Source organism: Podarcis gaigeae (genome assembly GCF_964106915.1).
Source record: "Podarcis gaigeae genome assembly, chromosome: 12".
Lineage (NCBI taxonomy): Eukaryota > Metazoa > Chordata > Lepidosauria > Squamata > Lacertidae > Podarcis > Podarcis gaigeae.
In genome coordinates, this window is record NC_139688.1 from 38,563,750 (window position 1) to 38,591,315 (window position 27,566).

Sequence of the window (27,566 nt, forward strand, 5' to 3'; positions counted from 1 at the left end):
CTGATCTCAAAAGGGTTTGTTCTTAGCTCTGACATCACACTAGAGTTGTCACATACAACTAGGTGTCTGTTGTCACATAGAATCATAGAGTTAGAAGGGACCCCTAAGTGTCAATCTAGTCCAACCACATGCAATGCAGGAAGCTCAACTAAAGCATCTAGGACAGATGGCCATCTAGGACAGATGGCCATCCAACCTCTGCTTTAAAAATCCAGTGAAGGGGAGTCCACCACCTCTGTTCTGCTGTCAAGCAGCTCTTACTGTCAGAAAGTTCTTCCTGATATTTAGCTGGAATCTCCTTTCTTGTAACTTGAATCCATTGGTTCAGGTCCTATCTTCCAGAACAGAAAACAAGCTTGCTCCATCTTCCATGCGACAGCCCTTTAGATATTTGAAGATGGCTGTGATATCGCCTCTCAGTATCTGCTTTTCCAGGCTAAAACAAATCCAGCTGCCTCAACTGTTCCTCATAAAGCTTGGTTTCCAAACCCTTAATCACCTTGGGCTACCACCTCTGCACATGTTCTTGCTTGTCAATATCCTCCTTAAACTGTGATACCCAGAACTGGATATCACCCTTGATCACCTTGGGCTACCACCTCTGCACATGTTCTTGCTTGTCAATATCCTCCTTAAATTGTCATGCCCAGAACTGGACACAGTTCTCCAGGTATGATCCGACCAAGGCAGAATATAGCAGTACTATTACTTCCATTGATCTGGACACTATACTATACTTCTGTTGATGCAGCTTAGAATAGCATTAGCTTTCTTTGCTGCTGCATTACACCGTTGACTCATGTTAAGCTTGTGGTCTACTAAGACCCCAAGATCCTTCTCACACGTACTACTGGCAAGCTAGTTGTCGCCCATCTTATATTTGTGCAGCTGGTTCTTCCTCCCTAAATGTTACCCCACCCAGCCCACATTTTACCAGCTTCTCTGTAAGAAGATTCTAGGGGACTTTGTCAAAAGCCTTACTAAACTTAATATACACTATGTCCACAGTAGTCTTCTGATCTACCAAGCTTGTAAACTCTTATAAAAAAAGAAAAGAAATGAGATTTGTCTGTCATGACTTGTTTCTGAGAAACCCATGCTGGGTCTTTGCATCCAGTGTGGATAGGTTAAACACTTGTGAACCACCCTGAGATTGACAGATGAAGAGCAGTATACAAATTTAAATAATAATAATACCAAGTAGAAAGGACTTTTATAGGATGTTGCAGAATATGTCACTATATTAATAAGAAGATACTATATTAGTGATGTGTTCTAATTCCACTTTCAATAACAGAACCCCACCCCACAAAAAAAATCAGAAGCTTTAAAGGACTCCAGTGTGATAGATATTTATAAAAACAACAGTTTTACCTTGCACTTCATCTTTCTTTTCCTGCCTAAAAGAATGAACTTGAGAAAACAAGAGAAATGTCAAATGTAATGTTAATTTGATTTATGAGTAAATGCAAAACAAATGTATAAATAAAAGCACTGTTGTTCGCTGTTGTAGCATGTCAGCATCACTCACCAGCAACAGCAAGTTACCTACATTAGGAAAGAGAGGCTTACCAAGAACTTTCAGGCGGACAATATCCAGCTATTTCACAGCTAGAGTGCTAATGCTACCAAGTTCTGGTGGAATTAACAGTCCTTTCGATCAATTAGTAAGCCATCCATTCCATTTTATGCAATGCCACAGCACATTAAGGAGAACGATATGGAAAAGCAAAGGCCCCAGGCTTTTCAAATTATCCAACTGTAATAATGCATATGATCAATGATCAAAAGGCCTCCGGAAGATAGCTTAGTTATCTGAATGATTGATCTTTGCTTTAGAATCAACAGGACCAAAAAGGTTTTGTAGAATAGGATTTATAAATCTGAGGTATTCAATGAAGAGAAGCCCTTTAAGGAATTAACAATTATCCCACATAGATACACAGATTATTCATTAAATACAACTCTCACATCTGGGTTTTATTATACTCTGTAAAATATACACAGGAATCTTGATGTACTCAAAGAGTGCAGGTAAATACAGTATTCAAGCAGTTGCTATTTATATGTACATGCTCATTAATTCTTCAAAAACCCACAAAATTATCAAATAGATCAAAATACTGTCCTGTGTTTCCACACTATGTTCAGAAAACAAGCTGATAATTTACAATGGCATTAAGGTTTCCAGTTTCACAATACAAAAAGGATAAAAGAAGGTTGGGGTCAGTTTATAGCAAGTCATTTGTGTTTTACCTCAACATGCAAGAATATGTTCTTGCATGTACATAAGCAAGTTATAATTAAAAATGTTACTTTTCAATTAAAGCAGAACCAAATAAAGTAAATACCTCTATTTTAACAAATTTCATTTTAGGATCGAGAAATGTATTCCATTTTTCAGTTTAGTCATTTTTGTTACAGTAGCCTGTTATAAATTAGACAAACTCAAGGCAAGCTGTAACTCTAGCTGAAGGACTTGGAATACATTTCCAAAGATTCATCACTGTACCTTTTTGATGAGAGGGAAACCATTTTAACCATCCCCCAGTCACATCCTGTGCCATGAAAGCTTAGGAGGTTGTTTTTTTTTAATTAAAAAAATTATATACATCATAGAGGCACAAATCTCATGTCATTGTATATGATGTAGAAGACTGGGCAAGCTGTAGAAAATGCCATTTCCCTAAGGCAGCCTAGCAGGGTGTCAGGATTTTACAATTCTCATTTTTGATGCAGTTTTGCTCATCCAGATAATTACCATTCCTGTATTTTGAATAAAAATATATATTTAAAACAGATTTATTTTCGTAAAAGTAAGCTGTGCAATAAATACTGCATCGCTGTCTCATCTCCCTTTTATTATACTACTGTACAAGTTTCACCCTGACTACTCCTGGTTAAGCCAGTACAGCTTCACTACTATAAGATTGTGACAAGTTCCTTTTCATTTCCTCTCAGAGAAACAAAACTGAAAATTAAGTCGTCTCCCCCCCCCCCCCATGGTACATTTAACTGTGTTGGGAGGCTGTTAGGTGATTAAAAACAAATAAGACATTTAAAACCAAATCTAACATTAATTGTCAGAAGTAATTTAGGGGTTGGCTAAGACTATTACTTATTTAACCTATTCAACTTTTCAAAAAAAGTTTTTGTGGTTTTTTTTTAAAATTAAAGAAGTCTAAGTTATTCATTTGGTCCTTTGGCAATTTGCTGCACAAACAACGCCTTCTGTACCAAACTCAATTATTGCCTTAAAAATGATCTTGGTAAGATTTAAATCTATTGTCTTCTTTGTTGTATAACTTGTTTATTCATTTAGACAGACAATGGTGCACAGCCTTTTTTAGGATTCTTCATGGCACCATGGACAACCTAGTACACTGCAATTAAATAACATTTTGTGTAATTTTTTTCTTTTGCACCATGGATTTGAAGCATTTCCTTTGCATAACCTGCTTTTAAAAGCCTTTGGGAAGTTGCACAAATGTTTCATGTGCACCCATGTTTGTTTTTTAAAAAAACCTCTTCTGGGTGTCCCTTTTTTATATTCAGAAACTGCTTTCTCCAACAACACAATCTTGAAATTCAGCAAGTGAGTTCCTCTTCTGACCTCCAAGGAAGCTTCTTAATAGGTTTCAGAATCCGAGTCATTAAGTTCATCTTCTTCCGTATATGGGTAACCATCTTCCCTGCCAATGTTGTTGAAACTACAGTAAGAGCTGTGTTCACTCCTGATAATAGGCAAGGAGTCAAAGGTGACAGTTTTTGAGGTGTTGGTGTAATGATTAATGGCATTGAAAGTAAGGGAAGGTAGCGTGGTGCTTGACGAAACAGGCATCATTGTGGCCAGAATGAGAGCTAGGCAATCAGCAACATCCTTATTGGGAGCACAGGCCAAAGCTGGTGTATAACCTAGAGTCAGAATAAAATCATAAATTTTAGTTCAAGACACACCCAAAATTTCAGATATCAAAGTCCATTCACTTGGTACAGCAGCAAAGTACGATTTTGTTATGCTATACAGTTTAACCTTGAGTTCTCAAACGGAATCCATTCCAGAAGTCCGTTCAACTTCCGAAAACGTTCGAAAACCAAGGCACAGCTTCCAATTGGCTGCAGGAGCTTCCTGCATTCAATTGGAAGCCGTGTCAGACATTTGGGTTCCAAAGAATGTTCGCAAACCAGAACACTCACTTCCGGGTTTGCAGTGTTCAGGAGCCAAAAGGTTCGAGTTACAAGGCATTCGAGAACCAAAGTACAATTGTACTAATTAAAAACTGGATTATGTGGGTGACAGACAACTGTGTGCGTCTGCCAAGTGGGAATGGGTTTCCATTTGTGCAATGGGACTCTGAGTTAGTGTGCCACCCCCTTGATCTAGCGCAGCTTCTGTTTTAGACTGGCCACATCTTTTGTGACATCCAAACTGTGCTGTGTGGAAACAAGTCAACTTCAAACCACAGTTTATAAAGGTGGTTAATTCTCAGCATTTAGCTGCACTTTAAGGTTTGGATATAATGCTTAACTGTGGCTAATCTAATATTGAACCTTCCAATCTCCTTGTAACGGCAGTGGGAAGAAGCTGGGGAGCAGGCAAGCCCAAGGTGAACAGCAACACATAATGCTAAACCATGGTTTAGAAATTGCAGGCGAACCAAGTGACCGCTGATTTAGATGGTTTGGTAAAATAGGTAAAGGGACCCCTGACCATTAGGTCCAGTCGTGACCGATTCTGGGGTTGCGGTGCTCATCTCGCTTTATTGGCCGAGGGAGCCGGCGTACACCTTCCGGGTCATGTGGCCAGCATGATTAAGCCGCTTCTGGCGAACCAGAGGAGCGCACGGAAACACCGTTTACCTTCCCACTGGAGTGGTACCTATTTATCTACTTGAACTTTGATGTGCTTTCGAACTGCTAGGTTGTCAGGAGCAGGGACCGAGCAATGGGAGCTCACCCCGTCGCGGGGATTTGAACCGCCGACCTTCCGATCGGCAAGTCCTAAACTCTGTGGTTTAACCCACAGTGCCACTCACGTCCCTTGTTGTTAAAATAGCATTAGACAAATTCATGGAAAATAGACCCTAATAGATGCCCAGAAGCAGAATACCTTTGAATACCAGGCTTCTTGGAGGCAATATGGCACTGCTGGAAAAGGATTCAACTTTACCCTGTTTAAATTTACTTACCATTTTCATCAACGGCAAGTACACTTGCTCCTTTTCCTAGAAGTTCTTGAACTACAACCGTTAATCCATTTCGAGCAGCAACATGCAAAGGTCTGCAGAGACAACCACCCACAAATCTTACAACAAACACATTAAAAATGCATACAAAGATTACTGTCTGATTATATTAGTATTTTCATTTCTATCCTTGTGAAAAGGTAATTATATACATATTAAAGCAAGCCGTTGCAATTTCTAGAGTAGAAAAAGTGATATCCAAACATTTGAGCATGTTTAAATATTTGTAAGTAGCTTGTTATGTATCTGTAGAATTAATCTATTACTACAATACAGAGAGGGTGGGAGTTATAGTCCGGCAATATCTGAAGGACCAAAGGTTAGCCAACCTTGGTTTTAAATACAGAATCTATATGGTGTGAGACTAAGCAGTTCTTTGGTTCTCGTGTAACCTGTAATTTTTGTGTGAACCAACTCTTATCCTATTCCAAGCAAACATGAATCAGAGTATAGTAACTGTGTCAGTAACTAGCAAATCATCCTTTTTCTGTCCCTTGTTTTAAGCCAGCATGATTACTATTTTCCTGCCTTGTGACCTGTAAATTATTGCTTCTTTTGTTTACTGTTAATATTTCTATTCTGCCTTGCCTTTGCCGAATGTTTCCATGAAGACGGTTTCTTAAAACATTGTATAGATTAAGCTCATATATTGCCAATTATCACACAAAAATTTTTTAGTGAGCACTTTCCCCCATAATCTCCCTGCTCCCACTCCACTACATTCACCTAAATATAGTTTCTTCAATAATAGATTTTCAGTGCTATATGAAGCTGTACTTACGTCTGCAAGGCTGCATTGGTGGCATTGATGAGATTTCTATCTGTAATCTTCTCCAGTATTAACAAGGCACTAGTTTCATGACCCTTTTTTAAAAAGGAAGGAAAAGGAAAAAGAGATTCTTTATTCTTCCTTTTAAACAAACATCTATTATTTTAAACCTTGGCAAATTCAACATGTATATTTGAAACAATCTACACAGGTTTTCTTTAGATTATGTAAGCAACAGATTTGGAACTAGTAAGCAGAGTTTTTATTAGCGCTAAGTATGGTCTGCAGAAGGACACAAGATACTTAGCCCAATATGCTTAGATATTATATTGGTGAAGACTGCATGTTTCTGTCTTTTACTTCAATTTCTACAATTTTTGTACCCACTGCTGCCTCTCTTCCTTCATTCCGTTTCTGAACTGTATCATCTTCTTCCCCCCACCCCTTTGCCAAAATGCCCTCTGTATTCCAAGCAGATCCAGTATAAGGGATGATGTTTCATCTGCCCAATAATGGAATAGTTCTGGTAGAGAGTCCAGATCACTGGACACCTTAAAAAGCTCAACAGATGGACTTCATTGTCTTAGCTTTAGATCAGGCATAGGCAAACTTGGCCCTCCAGATGTTTTGGGACTACAATTCCCATCATCCCTGAACACTGTTAGCTAGGGATGATGGGAGTTATAGTCCCAAAACATCTGGAGGGCCAAGTTTGCCTATGCCTGATTTATATCATTCACACATATGCATATACAATGCATAATTAACTTATGAAGTGCTCTGTCACAAGGTGTGGTGATTGCCACCAGCATTGAGGTAAAGTGGGCATAGGCAAACTCGGTCCTCCAGATGTTTTGAGACTACAATTCCCATGATCCCTAGCTAACAGGACCAGTGGTCAGGGATTATGGGAACTGTAGTCCCAAAACATCTGTAGGGCCGAGCCATTGTTAAAAATCTGTTACCTGGCTCAGTGTTGATGCAGCTATGAACGAAGCAAGCATGATAAAGAACTCGGCACCCCACTCAAGGTGTAGTTCTTTCCCAGTGCATTTAAAAGACTACTGCATCACCACTGCTGCTCTAGACCAACTTTATTCAAATGGATAAATGATGAAAACCACGACAAGACCAGCAATAAATCACAGAAGTTCCAAACTGGAAAATGATACATACCTTGCTGCAAGCCAAATGCAGTGCTGTGTTTTTACACTTATCTTGCAGGGTCAGATCGGCTTTAGCGCTGCTAACCAACACCTCTGAAAGAAGTAAAGTGTCACATTAACTGAAAAGATGCATTTATAGACAGAAGGTTTATAGTGTACAACTTTTTTTTTACTGTTATCTCATCAGCAGAGATTGTTCCCAACTCGGAAGTGTAAATAGGTCTGACATGATTAAGAACATAAGAGCATGCTTGCTGTATCAGATCAAAAGCCTTTCAGGTTGAGCGATCTGTTTCACAAAGTTGCCAACCGGATGCCTTTGGGAATCCGAATGCAATAGTCTCTCTCGCCACTCAAGTACAGTGGTGCCTCGCAAGACGAAAAGAATCTGTTCTGCGAGTCTCTTCGTCTAGCGGTTTTTTCGTCTTGCGAAGCAAGCCCATTGACGGATTAGCAGATTAGCGCTATTAGCGGCTTAGCGGATAAGCGGCTTAGAAAAAGGGGGGGGGGGAAAAACCCGCAGGAACTCGCAAGACATTTTTGGCTTGCAAAGCCCATAGGAAATTCGTTTTGCGAAGCACCTCCAAAACGGAAAACTCTTTCGTCTAGCGAGTTTTCCGTCTTGCAGGGCACCACTGTAACCGTTGGTAACATTTTTTTGTTTGTGTGTGCAAATTCCCCTACTGCCCCATGTTTCATCATCCTATGCTTTTCTATCCTCTTAAGTCACTCACTTACACTGTGGCTTATCCTGTGAATGAAATTATGAAACTACTGTAGTTGTTAAGAGAATGCGTGTTCTTTTGAATCCAATTCTGTTGATTAATAAAAATATTAACCCAAGAAAGTTGCTTCATTGATCAATCTGAAATCTGCAAATCTGCTTTAAAAATGGCCTATGCAGTTCTAATGCAGGCTTTTTACGTTAGTAGAATTTATAGTTATTAGTAATGAAAACAGAAAATACACAAGAGTTCTCTTTTTACCAACTGTATTTGTTTGTCCGTTTTCTGCAGCCATCATTAGAGGGGTCTTCCCAGAAGAATCTACAGCGTTTACTTGTGCATTATGGCTGAGCAAAAGCTGTAAGCACTCTACATGGTCTGTAAAGGCTGCTGCATGGAGAGGAGTTCTGGGGAGAAGAAAAAGAGCACACTTTGTAGATAAAAAGCAGGCTAACAACTAGTATCATATGCATGATTCTACCTAAAAGCATAACCCGTCTAACGGTTGTAGAAAAAACTGCTTTAGAAGATTATGATTTGTGAATTTGAATTATCTCAACACTTTAGAGTCAACTATATACATTTCATTTCCCCTCTTGCCCTTTTCATGGAATAACAAGGGGAAGGAGATATAGAAAGAGTGGGGTTGGGCAAAGCACCGCAGATATTACAAAAGAGGTCCAAACCCAGATCTCAGCCCAACATATCCAAAGCTTCTTTTCATATCATAAATTATTTTTTTTAAGAGTTTTGGTTTACTGTGTAAAGAAAGCGCAATCCTATATAAGTTTAATGAAGGATTTCCAGATACTTATATGTAGGATCACACAGCTTTATTTCTTTGTTTACTGAACATATTATAAATTATACACATCACTGCAATGTATAGGGAAGGGAATAGTCCAGTCAGCTTGAAATTATAAGTCAAGTATTAAATCTAGCTAGAACATATATAATAGTTAACCTACCATTGTAAAATACTAAGCTTTTACAGATATTAAAACATCAGCTGTTTTAAATTAGAACACACAGATCTAGACTAAAGGCCCATCTGAACTATATATTTAAAGCAGTATCATACTGAAGAATCCGAAGAATTGTCACTCATTAAGGGTACTGAGAACTGTTAAGAGTCTCCTGTTCCACTCATAGAGCTACAGATTGGTTTAACAACCAATTCCATTTCCCAGGGAACTCTGGGAACTGTAGCTCCATGAGGGGAATAGGGGTCTCTTAACAACTCTTGGCACCCTGAACAAACCACAGTTCCCAGAATTCTTTGGGGGAAGCCATGACTGTTTACAGTATGGTACTGTTTAAAATGTGTAGTGCAGATGGGGCCTTAATCTAGATTAAACACATGAAACCTGCGACAAAATGTTGTAGTTGGCAGGCTGCTGTCCAGGGTTCTAACCAGCCATGCTTTCTACCAAAATACTTCATTACATTCAAGCTCCACCTCCCTTACTGGGATAACAGTCAGAGAACACATAAAGCAACAACTCTGGCTACTTATTAAGCAGAACTGAAAATGCAGAACATTCTTTTTAGTAAATGTGCTTCAGACCTTACCTGGCTTTCCCGTCTGTAGAATTTACAATGCTAGAACCCAGTGTATCAATTAGCATTTCAGCAGCGCCCTCGTTATCATTAATCCTATCAGAAATTTAAAAGGGAATTACTTCCAGAAAAGCTGCAGTTTGTTAAAAAGATAAAATGAAATCCATGTAGAAGTTGCTTACACAGCACAATGCAATGGGCTGAAAGCATTTCCTTCCATTTTCTGGAAAACTTCCTGCTCCAAAAGAAGTTCGACACAGCTGTCATGACCTAAAATGGTTTAAATGCCAGATAGCAATTGCAAAATAATACAAATCAGAGGTCTTTATTATGAAATACTAAGTATAAATAGAATGTATAGTTTATTCCTTATGTGTCACATGGTGGAAACTGATGTTTATTTTGGAACACTCTTGACTATCAGGTAAATGTAGCCATAGGTACCATTTTTTCATGGCTACGATGCTGCCACACAGCTACTATTATAGAAATGGGTCAAACCTACAGAGGGTGAGGAAGGAGATAAATGAATTGAAGATCTATTGGCAGAAATATTGAATAGGGTGTGTCTTTTGTGCATGTGGACTCCGACACTTATTTATCTTTTTCCTGTATGTGTTTATTTGCTATCCATGACCCATTCTGTGGCCTGGCAATTGGCTGCTTCCTACAGAGACATCCTGGCACATGACACTTCTAATTAGTCACATGTTCTGGGACCAATCAGCTACAAACTTCCTAAGGTACTTTGGCATGTGTAAATCTTCACAGAATGGCGCATAAGATAATATGTTGCCTCTGCCCAAAATCCTTCTCTAGTTCTCCTGGTGTGTTTTAGGATTTTATTAGTTAGCACTGTCTGATCTGAGAATGGCAATGGAGATTGGAAGCACAAGGCAGCTTGTACGAGTCACGTGATTCTACACCAACCAAGCATTCCCCTAGAATATTTATTCTTAAGAAATGATCATGTCTTATTTACCATTGTAACAGGCCCAGTGCAATGATGTATATCCATGATTGTCTGCAAGGGCAGGTACTGTATCTCCAGATGCTGCTGACTGCAAGAGTGCTCCTAACACCCCAATATGTCCACATGCAGCTGACAAATGTATAGGTGTTCGTCCTCTGCAATCTCGTAGTATGGACTTTGCACCGTGTTGAAGCAGAGCTTCTACACACTCCTCGTGTCCTGTAACTGCCTGAAAAAAATGTAACACATAAAGCATATATTGCGTCAACGTGTATATAGTCACAAAGAAGAAAAAGGAAAAAAAATCAGTGGTCTCCTCAGTTATGTGATCCATCCATTGCTTCACTACCATATCAGCCCAATCTGTTTTCACATCGATAAATGGAGATTAGTGTACAAAAAGGCAGATGGAGCCGGCTAGGAATGTAAGCTTCAAAAGCTATTGAGAGCTGATTTTGTATGTCTCAGGACACTTTCCAAACAGCGTTTGTTTCTGTATTGTTAACGCTACAGCATTTACATTGTAAGCCACTTTGTAACAGTTTGCTATAAAAGGGGAGGGGTATATAATATATACAGGGACGCGGGTGGCGCTGTGGGTTAAACCACAGAGCCTAGGACTTGCCGATCAGAAGGTCAGCGGTTCGAATCCCCGCGATGGGGTGAGCTCCCATTGCTCGGTCCCTGCTCCTGACAACCTAGCAGTTCGAAAGCACATCAGAGTGCAAGTAGATAAATAGGTACCGCTCCAGCGGGAAGGTAAACGGTGTTTCCGTGCGCTGCTCTGGTTTCCAGAAGCAGCTTAGTCATGCTGGCCACATGACCTCGAAGCTGTATGCCTGCTCCCTCGGGCAATAAAGCAAGATGAGCGCGGCAACCCCAGAGTCGGTCACGACTGGACCTAATGGCCAGGGGTCCCTTTACCTATTTAACATATAAATAAAGTGTTCTGGATGCAGACTAAGTTAGTTGAACTTAGTTTCCATTGAAATTAATGACTCTTTAGTCATGACTTGCTTGTTGCGCTGAGCTCAGCAAGACCTCTAAGTTTCTCTAGGGAAACTTCAGCGATGCTACCTATTAAAAGGTGAGGCAGGGGGCAATGAATGACACACTTACCCCTCTGTGCAATGCTGTTCTTCCCCATTTATCTTTGGCATCTACATTTGCTCCTTTATTAAGCAATGAATAGACACAATCTGTGTGCCCATTGAGAACAGACAACATCAGAGGAGTCCTGGAAGAGAAACAAAAAAACCCCATACATTATATGTTAACAAGCTCACAAACCTGCTCACGTGGCAAGCTAGGCAACTGTGGAGAGAAACATTAGCAAATCCTAGTTTGACTCAGTCCATAGACTGGAAGGGCTGCTGCACTTCTGAATGGAGACAGAGACAAATCTTCTTAAAAGGAGCATACCATATATTAAAGAGCAGGGGCAGGCAACCTAAGGCCCGGGGGCCAGATGCGGCCCAATCACATTCTCAATCTGGCCACGGACCGTCCGGGAATCAGAGTGTTTTTACATGAGTAGAATGTCTGCTTTTATTTAAAATGCATCTCTGGGTTATTTGTGGGGCATAGGAATTTTTTTTTTTTTTTTCAAAATATAGTCCGGTCCACCACATGGTCTGAAGGACGGTGGACCGGCCCACGGCTGAAAAAGGTTGCTGACCCCTGTTAAAGAGAGTAGGATAGAGAAGCCAGGTCAAAATACAGTTGTGATGCACCTTTCACTATTGTTGCCTCATAACTGTCTGCAAGCCACAACCTGAAAAATGTATGCAATGTCTTAGCCCTTTGTTCTTTATTTTATTTGCAGAATGATTTGAAGATCTGCCTTGTAATAAACTATTTCATGGGTTTTTAAATAATGAATGCTCTGCAATAATTCAGCACTGAGTTTCATAAAAGGCCAGCTGGAGGTAATCGTTCAATACTGCATATCTTAATTTGAAAATAAACATTATCCAGAAGAAAACATGGCCATTGGGAATAATAAATTATTATGAAAATGATCAAATATATTTATTTACATTCTTTATCTGAATCTGTTTCCTCCAGACAAACCATGAACTATAAATCCAAGAACAAACTTTGGTTATAGCTTCAAGTTTGTCTGGAGTGAGACAAACCATGAGCCTGAGTTTGGATGAAACACTAAGCCAAACCGCACTGGCTTAGCTCAGAGCAGAACAACGGTAGCAGGGCCAGAAGAGGAGCAAATGGTGAAATCTCATCTCAGGTCCTGGTGCATTCATGCTAAGTCATGATTTCACTATGCAAATAGGTCCATGAAAGCCTAGTAAAAAAAAGTCTGAAAAGACCAAAAAGCAATTTAGGCATTAAAGAAAACCTCATTATTTGGTTCATAGTCTACTGAAATATTTACTGTATGTGTTCAAAGCAAATAAATATCAGGCAAATATGAGTATATTTCTTTTTAAAAATCAAATGGTCCTAAAGGATTTTTTAAAATGCTATTTTGATTTCATGCTCATGTCAGCCCAGCACTGTCAGCCCAGAACTAGCGAGCTCATTTTAAGAGAAAAATGCAATTTGAGACATACTGTCCATTTCCGTCTTGGATGTCGACAGCATTCTGTGGTTCTGCATTTCCTATCAATAACCGCAGACATTCCGAATGACCATTTGTAGCTGTAAAATATTAACAAAACATTAAAATCATTAAACATCAAATTATTTGAATTTTTTTAATTTCTGTTTTAAGACTGTCAGAAGGTATTACTGCATTAAAGCATAAAATACATTTTTGCCAGTGATGCAACCACATTGCATTTATCCTAAGGGTGAAATAATGCAAATTTTGGCTGACAAATCTGGATTAACTAAAGACCTTAGGCTTTAGTGGAGAGGGTAAGAGGGAATGGCTGAGATTCACATCACATAAGGGAGTAACGTGCAACTTATAGGATTTGTCTTGCCTTGGTGGGGATTATGTGATCAAGAGGGTTGGGTATAAATCTTTAAAAATAAACTAAATAAAAAAATTGACTGAGGATCCCAAGTCACCAAGAAAGCACACACATCTTATGTGCTGGGCTGCTTCTTCATGTTATCCAATGCAAGGCTACCATCAAAGCCCAAACCTTAAGGGAGACCAGAAAATATAACCGCATACAATTCATTGCTCTGGGTGCCTGAATATTTTTGATAACTCAAAACCTCTGCAAAAACAAATGGACAAGGAAAGGAAGGAGACAGAAGCTCCTAAGCCAATGTAGTTAGAAATGTGGAGGCCTGAATTTAACTCCTCTAGTTATAAAATAGGGTCCAATAAAACCAAATAAAATAACCAGATCAATATAACATATTCAAAGCAATTTTTGTAACTATCTGCTTTTTAGAAACAGCAGAATTAGATAATCTGTTCTCTATTTGTAAGACCACTTGATTTTTAAAAATAATAATTAAGCGGGGGGGGGGGGGATTGTTAAACAAAATAAACAAATTTCTACCCTATTTATTACTTTTCTGCTATGATTTAAAAATGAAGTGCTAAAGGTCTTACCTGCAGCATGTATTGGTGTTCTCTTTACAACATAGTCTTTCACCAAAATAGATGCCCCCTGATTAATTAGTACATCGACACATTCAACGTGTCCTTTAAAAGCTGCAAGATCCAATGGCGTTCTACCATTATTGTTCCGGACATCAAGATCCAACAAAGATTGCACTAATACTTCCAGAGCTTGATGGTGTCCATGATAGGCCTGAGAAATGTTACAATTTTAGATAGATGGAGACATTACAGTGATAAAAATGAATCAGATTTGAGACAAAAATGTACACTTTACAAAGATGTCTATCAAATGTAGCCCAGGTTTTAGCAAGCGTAAATAATTATTGATGCATAAACGAACTCAAAGCACAAGTCAAAATTACATTAAATCACCCAATGCAAAGGTATGTTTATTTTCTAAAAGGCCAATAATCAATATTTGGTGAACTAAATACTTACAGCTAAGTGCAATGGACTAATTGGTGCCCTGTTGTCTGAATCATTCAGCATGTCTGTTCCAGATGTTTCCATTAGCTAAACAGAAAAATATATGCGATAAAAGTCAAATTATTTTTAAGTTGACATGCATACTTCAACAATGCATGGTTGTCTCAATGTAATTCATTAACAGAGGGAAAATACCAATGTGAGGAATTTGTATTTTAAAATAAAAACATGCTTGTTGAGCTCCTGTAACAAAAACAAAGAGCTTACACTTAAACTTTTCATTTTCCCCCCTGACATACTATAAAACACATTAGAAAGACTTGATGTTAACAAAGTTTTTTTGTTTTTTAAAGATCAGTTAATGGTTATAAGCCTCCAGGAAAAGACTGGGTGAGAAATGGAAGCATATGAGAAGGATGTTCCTTGGCCTGGTTCACATGTCACAGTAAGACAGGGTATGGTTTACTGTAACTGCATGATGAATATGCTGGCTCCTGGCGAGGAGCTGATACCTACTTTCCAGATTCCCCCAAGCTTTTTCAGTCACCAAAGGATGGCAAGCTAAGCCAAAGTTGGGCTCAGCATGTCATCCCAAGCCAGGATTGTGATAAACGTCTCTTCTCCCTAACCACGGCCTATAACCATCGGATGACCCTCTGCTACAAGGGGAATGCTTACCGTATTTTTCGCTCTATAAGACGCACTTTTTCCCTCCTAAAAAGTAAGGGGAAATGTGTGTGTGTGTGTTATGGAGTGAATGCAGGCTGCACGGCTATCCCAGAAGCCAGAACAGCATGAGGGATCGCTGCGCAGCGCTCCCTCTTGCTGTTCTAGCTTCTTGTTTAGCCGTGCAAAGCCTCTTCAGGGCACAGGGAGCCTTCATCCCGCTGCCCTGAGGAGGCTTCGCATGGCTATTCCAGAAGCCAGAACAACAAGAGGGAGCGCTGAGCAGTGCTCCCTCTTGCTGTTCTAGCTTCTGGCTTAGACCCTCTGTCCCTTCCCCCCACCTCTCGCAGAAGCCTCCAAGAGCCATGCTCCCTTTAAAGAACGCATGGCTTTTGCGGGAGGTGGGGGAAGGAACAGAGGGCAGCCCCTCAGTCCTTTCCCTCACCTCCTGGAAAAACTCGCAAGAGCCACGCTCCCTTTAAAGAGCCGCGCGGAGCGTGTGTGCGGCTCTTGGGGGCTTTTCTCCCTCCTCAGGGAAAAGCCTGCAAGTGCCGCACACACGCTCCACGCGGCTCGTGAAAGGAAGCGCTGAGCAGAGCCTGGGATGCATACAGGCTCTGCTCAGCGCTCCCTTTAAAGAATATTTTTTCCCTTGCATCCCCCCTCTAAAAACTAGGTGCGTCTTATGGTCAGGTGCCTCTTATGGAGCGAAAAATATGGTAATTATGATCCCAGTTTTGGACAAAACACTAAGCCAAATCTTGGCTTAGTTGCTGTGCCACAAAAAGCTAGAGGATCAAAGTTGCTGCAATATCCTCCCTGGGAGCTGCACGATCATGCTATGCTATGGTTTGGCTTAGCATGATGTGTGAATGCAGCCTTTAAGGAATCAAGCTGAAGTAAAGAAGCAAGAAAACTACATCACGAAAACTGAGCTAAATGAGAAGCAAGCAGCAATTTGTGGTTTCTTTAACTTGCCTACTTGTATCACCAGGATCACAGTACACAACATAAAAGCTATCTGAACGTTACTAATTAGCTCCTGTGGAAAACAAACTAGAAGAGCCATATGTTTTATTCTGAGTCATTCAACTTTTAGTTAAGTATCTGCTGAATTTCCAGTATAAATAGTGAAATGTCAAACAAAATTAGGCTATAAAGCATTCTGAATATTCACAATAAATATTTTACAGCAAATGTCTTTATACTTACAACATCTAGAGGTGTTTCACTGGCAATCTGCAATGAAATCCACACTTTAGATAACAGTTGCTAAAAATGTGAATACAAAACTCCAAGTTTTTTATTATTCTTCAGAAAATTCATGGTTCTGAATTTAAGTTTATAAAACAACAATTGTAATTCAAATATGTACATATCTTTGCAGATATGTATTACACTTTGTATCCCAGGTTTGGTATGCAAATCATGCTTGGAACTATCTATAATATCCTCATTGTAGTTAAAGGCAACAATCCAAATGATTATGTTTGAAATGGACTTTACATATTGGCCAAGATTCAAAGAACAATGCTTGTTCTGGGCTTCTGTTTTTTAAACAGCATGCCACAAGGCAATCACTTTTCAAACTGTATGGAATATTCAAAAGCAGATTGTATAATGGTATTGGGGTCTACTGTTCAAGGAAAAAGAAAAAAATCATGTCAACATGCTTAATAAGTAATAAAATAATAGTTCCTCTTTAACCAAGCTTTTTGCTAATTGACACCTTTTTAATGTGGAAGAGGGGATTATTGGATTGTCTTTGTTTTTGTTATGTTGTGATACACGTGTGTGTGTGTGTGTGTGTGTGTGTGTGTGTATAAAATGTTGTGTACTACCTTGAGATATAGGGTGGTATACAAATTTAATAAATGATAATAGAATAATAATTAAGGCTTCAGAGAAAGCTAAAAGTAGCTTTTCACTCTTGTTGTTCTCAAGGATAAGATAATAAATTTTATTGTTCATGATTATCTCTTTTTGTCTTTTAAAAAAACTGACCTACATGTACTTCCAAAGATTTCTCACACAATCTTTATTTACTGGTCAATGTCCTTCACAGTAAATTATCTTACCAATTCAAGGCATAAGCGATGACCATAAGCTGCAGAATAATGAACTGCATTGTATCCTTGCTTGTCTCGAATCCCTGGATTTGCATCATTTCTTAATAAATATTCCAGGCACCTGTACAAAATGAAATGGCATTTTAATCTTTAATCAATGTCTTCTTCCCTATACACGGATGATTCACTCATTCAATACTTTTAGATATTGTTGCTTGTCATAAACAACACACTATAAAGCATTATATAACAAATGTATCATCATCATCATCATCATCAGTTCTTGAATTTGTACCCCAACCTTCCTTCACACAAAGCTCAGAATGGCAAAAAGATACACAAGCTAAAAACAAAAACAAAACAACATTTTAAATGCTTAAAACATTCTAAAAACAATTACAATTCAAAACATCTATAAATATTAAGCCCAGTCGTAAATTCCATACCAAGCCAACTAAAAGCAGTCCTCCCTTACAAAAGGGCAACATTGCACTGTCAAAAATGGTAGGAGACAAATGACTCAAAACAGTGGCAGAGGAAAGAGGCCCCAGGAAGGCATGGGCATGGAGGAGGAAGAAGTCAATGACCACAGACAGCTTATCAGAAATCTTTCCCCCCTGTGTCTATGACTTAGCTAAGGTAAAGGTAAAGGGACCCCTGACCATAAGGTCCAGTCATGACCGACTCTGGGGTTGCGGTGCTCATCTCGCTTTATTGGCCGAGGGAGCTTCCGGGTCATGTGGCCAGCATGACTAAGCCGCTTCTGGCGAACCAGAGCAGCACACGTAAACACTGTTTACCTTCCTGCCTGAGTGGTACCTATTTATCTACTTGCACTTTGACGTGCTTTCGAACTGCTAGGTTGGCAGGAGCAGGGACCAAGCAACGGGAGCTCATCCCGTCATGGGGATTCGAACTGCCAACCTTCTGATTGGCAAGTCCTAAGCTCTGTGGTTTAACCCACAGCGCCACCTGCGTCCCATGACTTACCGTAAATTTCGCTCTATAACACGCAGATTTTTTCTCCTAAAAAGGAAGGGGAAATGTCTGTGCGTGTTATAGAGCGAATGTGTGGTCCCTGGAGCCGAAAAATAAAGCAAAAATCAAATCGCGGGGCTGCACACTGCACAGAGAAGCGAAACTTGAAAAAAGAAAGCGGCTGCTTTCCTGCATTCTGTCTCAGGGTCTTACTGCCCACCCTTCTCTGTTTCCTTGCTGTGTTTGCTGAAACGGAACAAAGAGCAGGGAAAGCCCCTCCCCTCCAGGCAAGCTCCGGTGCTGCTGGGGGAGAGGGAGAGAGAGGGGGGAAGGGAGAGAGAGAGGGGGGGAGGGAGCGAGGGAGGGAGGGAGGGAGGGGGAGAGAGAGAGAGAGAGAGAGAGAGAGAGAGAGAGAGAGAGAGAAAGATGGCTGGCTGGCTTGGGTGGGGGAAAACTTTTGCCTTCCTTTCCTCCCTACCCCTCTCCTGCATTCTTAGCCAGCTGCTTCTCTGCACACCCCTCTCCTGCTCCTTGTCCCTTCTGTGTTTTTCCTTCCCTCCCCACTTAAAATGTGGTTTGTTACAAAGCATAGATCCTCAGGATCTTTGCATTGGATCACCCCAAATTCACCATCAGATCACATAGCATGTCCATGGCTACAGCCTGCCCCCCAAAACCACGCACCCACTGTTGCATGGGGCTGCAATGGTGCAAAAACATGGTTAAAAAGCATAGATCCACAGGGATTCTCAGGATCTTTTCATTGGGTCACCCCAAATTCACCATCAGATCACATAGCATGTCCATGGCTACAGCCTGCACCAAAAAATCACGCACCCACTGTTGCCTGGGGCTGCAATGGTGCAAAAATGTGGTTAAAAAGCATGGATCCACAGGGATTCTCAGGATCCTTGCATTGGGTCACCCCAAATTCACCATCAGATCACATAGTATGTCCATGGCTACAGCCTGCCCCCCCAAAATCACGCACCCACTGTTGCATGGGGCTGCAATGGTGCAAAAACGTGGTTAAAAAGCATAGATCCACAGGGATTCTCAGGATCTTTGCATTGGGTCACCCCAAATTCAACATCAGATCACATAGCATGTCCATGGCTACAGCCTGCACCAAAAAAATCACGCACCCACTGTTGCCTGGGGCTGCAATGGTGCAAAAAGGTGGTTACAGAGCATGGATCCACAGGGATTCTCAGGATCTTTGCATTGGGTCATCCCAAATTCACCATCAGATCACATGTCTGTGGCCACAGCATGAAGCCCAAAAATGATACATCCACTGTTTCATTCAGAATGTTTTTTCCCTTGTTTTCCTCCTCTAAAAACAATGTGCGTGTTATGGTCAGGTGCGTGTTATAGAGCGAAAAATACGGTAGCTACTCACAAACAAAACAGATCCATATTTGTGGGAGAAAAGTAACTTGACTATCAGTCTTTACTAATCCCTTCTAACAACATATCCCCATTAAACAAACAAACAAACAAAAACTGGATGGCAAATTTCATGCTACTAAGGGGTTTGAATATTAAGATTTCTAAATAGTACCATACTTACTTTCCATCAGTGTCTGATGCAGCTGCATAGTGCAATGGTGTACAACCCCTTTCGTCGAGGTCGTTGACACTTGCTCCAGAACCCACAAGGGCAAACAGGCACTGGTAATTACAATTGGCAGCAGCATAATGGAGTGGAGTTCTATGGCATAAGATATCAGATATGTTATTTGTAACAATATTTATACTGAAAATTTATCAATATGCCATGGTAATTTTTTATATTTCCAGTAAAGGGTAGAAATAAGTCTGAAACTTTGTACTTGATTAGTCTTGAAATTTACCAGTAAATATCACAATACTTGGACATACCCCAAGAGCCTAATTACACTGCAGACAAGTAGATTGCAATGGTAAATGAGTGTCCATTTATATAAATATATAAAAGCAGATAAAATACTAAGTGCAAGGGTGGAAGTGACCATTTCAGTGCTTTTCATAAACAAGGGAAAGAGCATGTAATTAGACACTGGTGGCAAGTAAACTATGCTTATTATTTAACATATCCTGCACATTCAAAAGGAGCATCATGTTTTACCTTCCAAATTTGTCTTTCTTATTGAAGTCTGCACCTGTGTTGAGCAGCAGATTTAGGCACTCCAAATTCCTGAAAGTTTTAGAACATGCTTCTCTTAGTCAGACTCCTCTAAAAACATCCCCATGCAATGTCACCCATGATAAATCAGAATCTGTAGTTTTCTATGAAACTAGACTAGGATCCAAAGGATTACAAAGTGTTCCGCATGTTTTTCAGCCATATTCCCTAGGATGGCACCTCCTTAAAAGCTCTCCACCCAACCACCAAGGAGCCTTAGGGTGAGATGGCACAAGTGACTGAGACCACAAGGCAAAATTGCTTGTGCATGGGCTTCTCGGAATTTTAGGCTCTTAGCCATTGTAAGGAATCTTTAAACCAAACAGCAATATCAAATAACTACCAATAAAATAATGCAATATATAGTGTTAACTTTTTTTAATCACAAGCAAATAAAGACCTGTAATCATCGAAGGGAAATAAAGGGTATTAGAGAAGGACCCAGATAAGCTAGATCATTTAAGTTTGATTTTGTTTTACAATGCTTCAAAACCAGGAGTTCATGAAGAAGCACTTGTTCATAGCTACTTAAACCCATAATATTGTGATATTGTATTATTTTTTATTCTTTGATGGTATCCCTGAGAGTTCATGGAAGAGTGCATCTAGTACTTCAGACCTCATTAAGAATAGTGGGATGGATACTAGACAAACCCCTTATTGCTGTCCATAACATGTTAAATCTTATTAAGCACAGAAAAATAATATTTTCCAAGTATTACACAGGTAGTACAGATCATCTGACAGACTAACTTTTCTGCTGCTGCTGAAAATCCTAAATTTTAAGAAGTTGCTAAAACTGTACATACCCTCCAGCTGCAGCAGCATGAAGACAGGTCCTGCCAAAATCATCTGGAGTATCTATGTCAAAGCCTACAAAAGAAAGGCATTATTCTGTGAAATCACCTATAAAATGCATCTCTCTGTCCAGTTTGGCAGAGTATGCTATGAAGCAAACTTCCTTATATAGTAACTGTAGCATGAATTGTTAAAGGTAAAGGTAAAGGTACCCCTGCCCATTCGGGCCAGTCTTGCCAGACTCTAGGGTTGTGCGCTCATCTCACTCTATAGGCCAGGAGCCAGCGCTGTCCGCAGACACTTCCGGGTCACGTGGCCAGCGTGACAAGCTGCATCTGGCGAGCCAGCACAGCACACGGAACGCCGTTTACCTTCCCACTGGTAAGCGGTCCCTATTTATCTACTTGCACCCGGAGGTGCTTTCGAACTGCTAGGTTGGCAGGCGCTGGGACCGAACGACGGGAGCGCACCCCACCGCGGGGATTCAAACCGCCGACCATGTGATTGGCAAGTCCTAGGCGCTGAGGTTTTACCCACAGCGCCACCCGCGTCCCTATAGCATGAATTGTTACTTCTACACAATAAATTAATCCCCCAAAGATGTTCTGCTAATGTATGAAAAAGCTAGCTTTATCCCCACTTTTGTAGCATTGCTGTTGAGCCTTCTCAGACATAGCGTTAAACAATGTCTTAGCATTATGCACAAAAGCTTGAGGGTAACACATTTCTTGCTATCCTCTGGCACAGCTGCAATATATCATCTTTTTGCTTTTAAACTAACGTGCAGCTCCCTAATTATCCAAAAAAGCTAGGCTCAAGCCGTGGTTTATAATCCTGACTTGCTCATAAACCACAGTTTAAATTAAACACATTTTCCCTGAGTTTGGATGCAGCAGGGTGCTGTGGTTAGTTTAAAATCAGAAGCAAATCTTCCTTATAGCTGCACCAGAAGAGGTATGTGGGGAATGAGGAGCTCAAAACTCATTTGCATAACAGTAAATCTGGCCCACTGAAAACAGTTATGCCTTCAGATTCCTTCTGCTGCAAGTACTGCTTTACACGGAAAGCAAGATATCTGGGAATTATCACATTTCCAGCACAAGATGTCTAAAATAGAAAGACTGGATGTGTAAAAAAAAAGGGGGGGGGAGAGAGAAAATCAAGCTTCTGAACCATATAGTGGTTGTCCATCACCAAGAGAGGTTCAGAGTAAAATAATATCAAATATTCAAAACCAGCCAAATGTCTACACCATAATATAATGTGGGGGATATTGAATTTTGCACACTAAAGATGAAGGGAAAATATTTATTGGGAATTTTGATTCCAGTACATGCCAGAAGGGCACCTATGTTTCTGGAATAACTTCTCCATTAAAGAAAGAAAGGCAAAGTGAGAGTTCCATCATTCTAGAGGGTATAACCCTCCAGCAGCTTCCAGACCGATATGCAAGGAACTTAAGACTAGAGTCAGCAGATGTTGCTTTCTAACTAGGACAATCCACAGACCAGAATATCTTACTGTTACCCACTGAACAGACCCTGAACTATGAAACTGTAATAAAGGCAGTCACTTGATTTTCACTGAATTATGCATCACGCTGCATATGAGGATGAGCAAGTTTTCTTCTGACCTTGCACTGCATTTCAGAGGTTTAGTACAAGACGATAGGTAAAAAACTCTCGTGGGGAGGGGAGACGTAGCAACAAAAAATTTTTTAGTTGGCCAACAAGACCAGCTAAAATTAGTTGGCACCTGTTTAAGGTGGAACTCCCTATCAGGGCTGCAAAACCAAGAAACTTAAGTCAATTGATTTCAGTGGGCCTACTCTGAGTGTGATTAATGCTGGATTTCAACTACTGAATTAAACCCCCCCCACACAAGACATGTAGAGTAGAGGAACTGCATGAGGTCAGAGATTGCTCACAATCCTCCAAACCATGGTTTGGAAAATCATCTAACTATAGGCACAGTCTATTTTAAATCACTTTTCACTACAGTGTGTGTTATCAAGATATGGAATAGCCACTATTCCTTAGTTTTATCTTCCTTAGTTAGTTAAGAGTTTATATCCCACGCTTCAGAGTTTATACGCGTAGTGGTTCAAAAGAGTATTAAAACAGAAAAAAAACACTGAAGATGGGTTTTCCTTTTAGCGTGTAACTATTGCTTTTGTTTGTTAAAATAGAAGCATTCATGTTATCAGCAAAAATATATATTTACTGAACTTTTATTACATGCGTACCCCTCAGAAAGTTAATTTTTAAAAATACCATCACCAAGAATAGTCCTTGATCTGCTGACGGCTCTAGTTATATAATAAAAATTGTAGCTTCCAACTCCAAAACAATAACTCTGTTATGCCTATCAGGGAGTGTGAAGAGACTTGGAAGAGTAATACTGTACACTCATTCTACCAACAGTTATAATTTTCTACTAAAAACAGAGGCTGCACCAACATCAATGACCAAAAATATCTCACAGGTTCTGTCTAACCAGTAAAAATATGTATCTGACTGAAGGCTTTAGAAAGATGGAGTACATTACCTCACAATAAAACTACTCAGTATGTATTCACAGGACTACACAACATTTGCTCTGTTTTCTTTTTATTAAGACCTACCATATTTCCCCAAGATATTGGATTTCAAAATGAGTGATATGGACAACTGTATAGAACTGCAACTGTTTCATAGCTATAGCAGACTCAAAACTAACAACATACATATAATGTAGGCATTTCAGGGTCAGGGGAACATGCAACTATTCTAATCTACAAATCTAAACAACATATAGCTATTTATCATTGAAAATTAAAGTTCCTAAATTCAAACTGGTTTCACCCCAAAGGAAACAAAGGCTTGGAGGGGGTGGGGTTCTCCTCATGAGCCAGAGGGTGCAGGACAAGACTGAAAAAGGACAAGACTGAAAAAGATTGCATACTGCATTCTGTCTCCTAACTAAAACAAAGCAGATTTCTACCGCTGGACATTTTATGAGTAAACAGTGAGTGTTCACACCTTTTACATTTAAACTCATCTATGAAGCATCTGAAAAATTCAAGAGCTGGAATTTGTTATAGCCTGAAAAGTATTAATGAGATTCTCTACAATTAATTGCAGATGTAGTACAGTACTTTTTGGTGCATCAGCATACAAAAATGAACTTCATGGCTGAGTGAGAACTTGAACCAAAACCTTGCTACTATGAATCCACCCGTTGAACCCTTATATTGTCAATTAAAATGTCAAACAACCAAAGGTTAACAGGAAAAGGGCTTAAAATTATTTTGAAGTGCCTACCTGAAGACAGCAGCTTTCTGCAACAGTCTGAGAATCCACTTAATGCTGCCAAATGGAGAGGAAACATTCCATGTATACCCCGCCTAAGATACACCATAATCAGACATCACAGTCTCATTACAATAGAAGTAACCCAAGATGTCATGCCAAACTCCTTGTATATAAGGTAGCATTTAATTGCCCTTGTTAAAATAATTAAAGAAAGTAACTAATACATTTAAATGAAACAGTTCAGTCTAAATGCAGAGCATTCATTCAGAACGAGAGCCAAATAAAAAATTGAGCCTTATCTATTTTTACATTAGAAATACAGAGGCTGTCTTACTTTAAGCAGCATACACAAAGCAACATGCACCATTTTAAAAAGTCTGAATAAATTACAGAAACTTTATTAAGACCTTTATGCAAACTCTTCTCCACAGATGTTTGCTGTTCTGTAAACAGTGTAATATTGCTCAAATTCTGTATTATTTATTTGTATAATATTGAGTGCGGTTTTACAGAGGCAATTTGACCGGTTTTCAACTATATACATTATATGGGATAAATTGTATCTCTAGCGCATGTTCTAAAAAGGGACAATACTACTACACTAAGACATATCATTAGAATTAACTTCTCTCTCTCTCTCTCTCTCTCTCTCTCTCTCTCACACACACACACACACACACACACCACCCTACCCCAATATGACCTTTTTAAATTGATATATATTTCATTTTGATGTATTATAAGTGTTTCTTACTTTGCAGTGTCAGCACCACTTGTAATTAATGTGTTGATGAGCAGTTCATGGCCATATCTGGCTGCTATGTGCAAAGGTGTATTTCCATTCTTATCTTCACAATCTATTTCAGCTCCTAAAAAGTAAATATAAAATAAAGTGTAACCATATATGCATGTGTGCTCAGCAGCATACAGGTCGTTAAACAAATAAATTCAAATTTTAGATTATCATAAAACTCAGAAAATTTCAAAATGTCAAATTGAGTTCAAGGTGTCTGAAGAACCTGAAATGTAACTAAAGGCCACTTGCCATGTTAAGAACAGGCAGAAAGTGGAAGCACAAGAAGTATGTGTCAGTGGCGTAGCGTGGGTTGTCAGCACCTGGGGCAAGGCAAGTAATTTGCGCCCCCTAACCCCTAACCTGCCGCTGCTGCCAGCTTCTTCTTGCTGCTGCCTGGTCTGGTCTGGTCTGGTTCTCTCCTGCGCTCAGCGCTGCGCTGGGCGGCCGCTGCACTGTCCCTCCCCCAGATAGTCCCTCGCTCTCTCTCCGTACCGCACCGCACGCCTGGCACCCACCCCCTCCACAGTGGGCAGCGACCCGGCGGCTCGGATCGGATTCGCACAGCCAGCACTGCAGTGAGAGAGAGAGAGTGAGCCAGGTTGGGGCAGAGAGCTGCGAGTGCGAGCGCCCCCCCCCAGATGTTGTGCCCGGTGTGGCTGACCCCCCCCTGCACCCCCCACGCTACGCCACTGGTATGTGTTGGTGGTGGTGTTAAATTTGTATACCATACTATAATGGTTAAGTCCAGTCAAAGGTGACTATGGGCTATGGTGCTCATCTTGTTTTTCAGGCTGAGGGAGCTGGTGTTTGTCCACAGACAGCTTTCTGGGTCATGTGTCCAGGATGACTGAACTGCTACTGGTGTACGGAGGACCGTGACAAGCGCCAGAGCGCACGGAAATGCTGTTTACCTTCTACAGCAATGCTACCTATTTACCTACTCACACTGGTATGCTTTTGAACTGCTAGGTTGGCAGAAGCTGGGACAGAGTAACGGGTGTTCACCCGCTGTGTGGATTCGGACCACCGACCTTCCGATCGGAAAGCCCAAGAGGCTCAGTGGTTTAGACCACAGCACCAACCGCAGGTCTCAAGGCAGTTCACAGGATAAAATCATAACATAAAAACATGAAATACACAATCAAAATAAAAACAATACCCCCTCAATAACCAAGTAACTCCCCTTTCCTTCCTACTAATGCTGATACTGAGACTCCATGATATCCTTCAAAGCAAGTATCAGAAGACCTGTAGGTCACAGATCTTACTATAGGAGAAATCTGAATCATAGGCTTGCGGAATAGGAAGGGACCCCAAGGGTTATCTATATAGTTGCCATGAGAAAAGCAGCACTATGTTTTTTTGTGTGTGTTTTTAAAGGAAAATGGAAATGTCTATTTTTTGTGGTACTTTGTTTGATCCCAGGGCTGTGTGGGCTAATTTCAGAGTTCTAGAGAAATTTACTCTAAAAGCAAAGCTGTCAGTATAAAACGTAAAACACAGGTTAATAGTATGATAAAGACAACTAAAAGATGAGTGAGGGCAGGGCCCTCAGAGCAGATTTATTTGCTTGACCCAGGCACTGGCAAACCTGGAAAAAACAAGTGGTTGCCTCACCAGAGAGAATTCTCCATCAGTTTTTAAGTGCTGTAGCACTAAATTAATGACCTTATATACCTGACTTTAACATTAGTGTTTTAAAATGCAGGATTAGTGTTATAAGCCTGTAAAAGAATCTAGACTTATAAAGGTGATGGAGCATGCTGGAATTACAAGTTTTTAAATAAAGGAAAGAGTTTGCTATTGATTTAGTAACTTGAAGATTCCCGAAACACAAACTTCAATTTTCTGAGATTCATATTTCAGCATACAAGGCAGACAGATGAAAAGGTTAAAGCTAGTAAATTAACTGATTTATTTACATTTGTCAAACCATATGCATCGCATGACAGTGACAGAAACATTAATATTTTAATATGTTTTCTTTTCTTTTACCATTCTGGATGATTGTTTGTGATCTTGAAAATCTTCCATGGATTGCTGTCATATGCAATGGTGTTTTTCCATCTTTACTCTGGGGAAAAAGAAGTCAACCCATGGCTACCAAGTCAATTGACAACATTAGATAGACAACTTCAGTGTTTTATTTTTGCTTCATTTATATTCCTTTCCTGCACTATTGTAACATTGTGCTAAAGGCTTTTCAACATTATAGTTTTGTAAATATTTGCATTATAACTGCACACAACAACACAGTGAGGCCCACTCCGAACTATATGTTCAGGGCACTTGCTGTTTATACAACAATGACAGCAGACAATCTTTATCACCTAGCAAGGATGCCAGAATACTTAAAGCAAGCTTTTCATGTACACCTAAGACACCCA

At 40.0% G+C, this 27,566-nt stretch overlaps 1 protein-coding gene across 2 annotated transcripts in view; it reads right to left on the reverse strand.

Moving 5' to 3' along the window:
• Positions 1-1,959: 1,959 nt before the first annotated feature.
• Positions 1,960-27,566, reverse strand: part of ANKRD28 (ankyrin repeat domain 28) — an 86,391-nt gene continuing 60,784 nt past the window's right edge. For both annotated transcript variants that reach the window (XM_083705594.1, XM_083705593.1), the window contains exons 9-28: positions 27,175-27,253; positions 25,138-25,252; positions 24,393-24,475; positions 21,102-21,165; positions 20,236-20,304; positions 19,699-19,839; positions 17,157-17,268; positions 16,291-16,317; positions 14,425-14,499; positions 13,975-14,176; positions 13,013-13,100; positions 11,559-11,676; positions 10,449-10,668; positions 9,649-9,736; positions 9,479-9,562; positions 8,168-8,313; positions 7,192-7,274; positions 6,028-6,110; positions 5,190-5,281; positions 1,960-3,915 (exon numbers count right to left, since the gene is read on the reverse strand). In XM_083705594.1, coding sequence (XP_083561720.1) covers positions 3,629-3,915; positions 5,190-5,281; positions 6,028-6,110; positions 7,192-7,274; positions 8,168-8,313; positions 9,479-9,562; positions 9,649-9,736; positions 10,449-10,668; positions 11,559-11,676; positions 13,013-13,100; positions 13,975-14,176; positions 14,425-14,499; positions 16,291-16,317; positions 17,157-17,268; positions 19,699-19,839; positions 20,236-20,304; positions 21,102-21,165; positions 24,393-24,475; positions 25,138-25,252; positions 27,175-27,253 — 2,256 coding nt within the window. In that variant the 3' untranslated portion in view covers positions 1,960-3,628. The remainder of the gene's footprint in view (positions 3,916-5,189; positions 5,282-6,027; positions 6,111-7,191; positions 7,275-8,167; positions 8,314-9,478; positions 9,563-9,648; positions 9,737-10,448; positions 10,669-11,558; positions 11,677-13,012; positions 13,101-13,974; positions 14,177-14,424; positions 14,500-16,290; positions 16,318-17,156; positions 17,269-19,698; positions 19,840-20,235; positions 20,305-21,101; positions 21,166-24,392; positions 24,476-25,137; positions 25,253-27,174; positions 27,254-27,566) is intronic.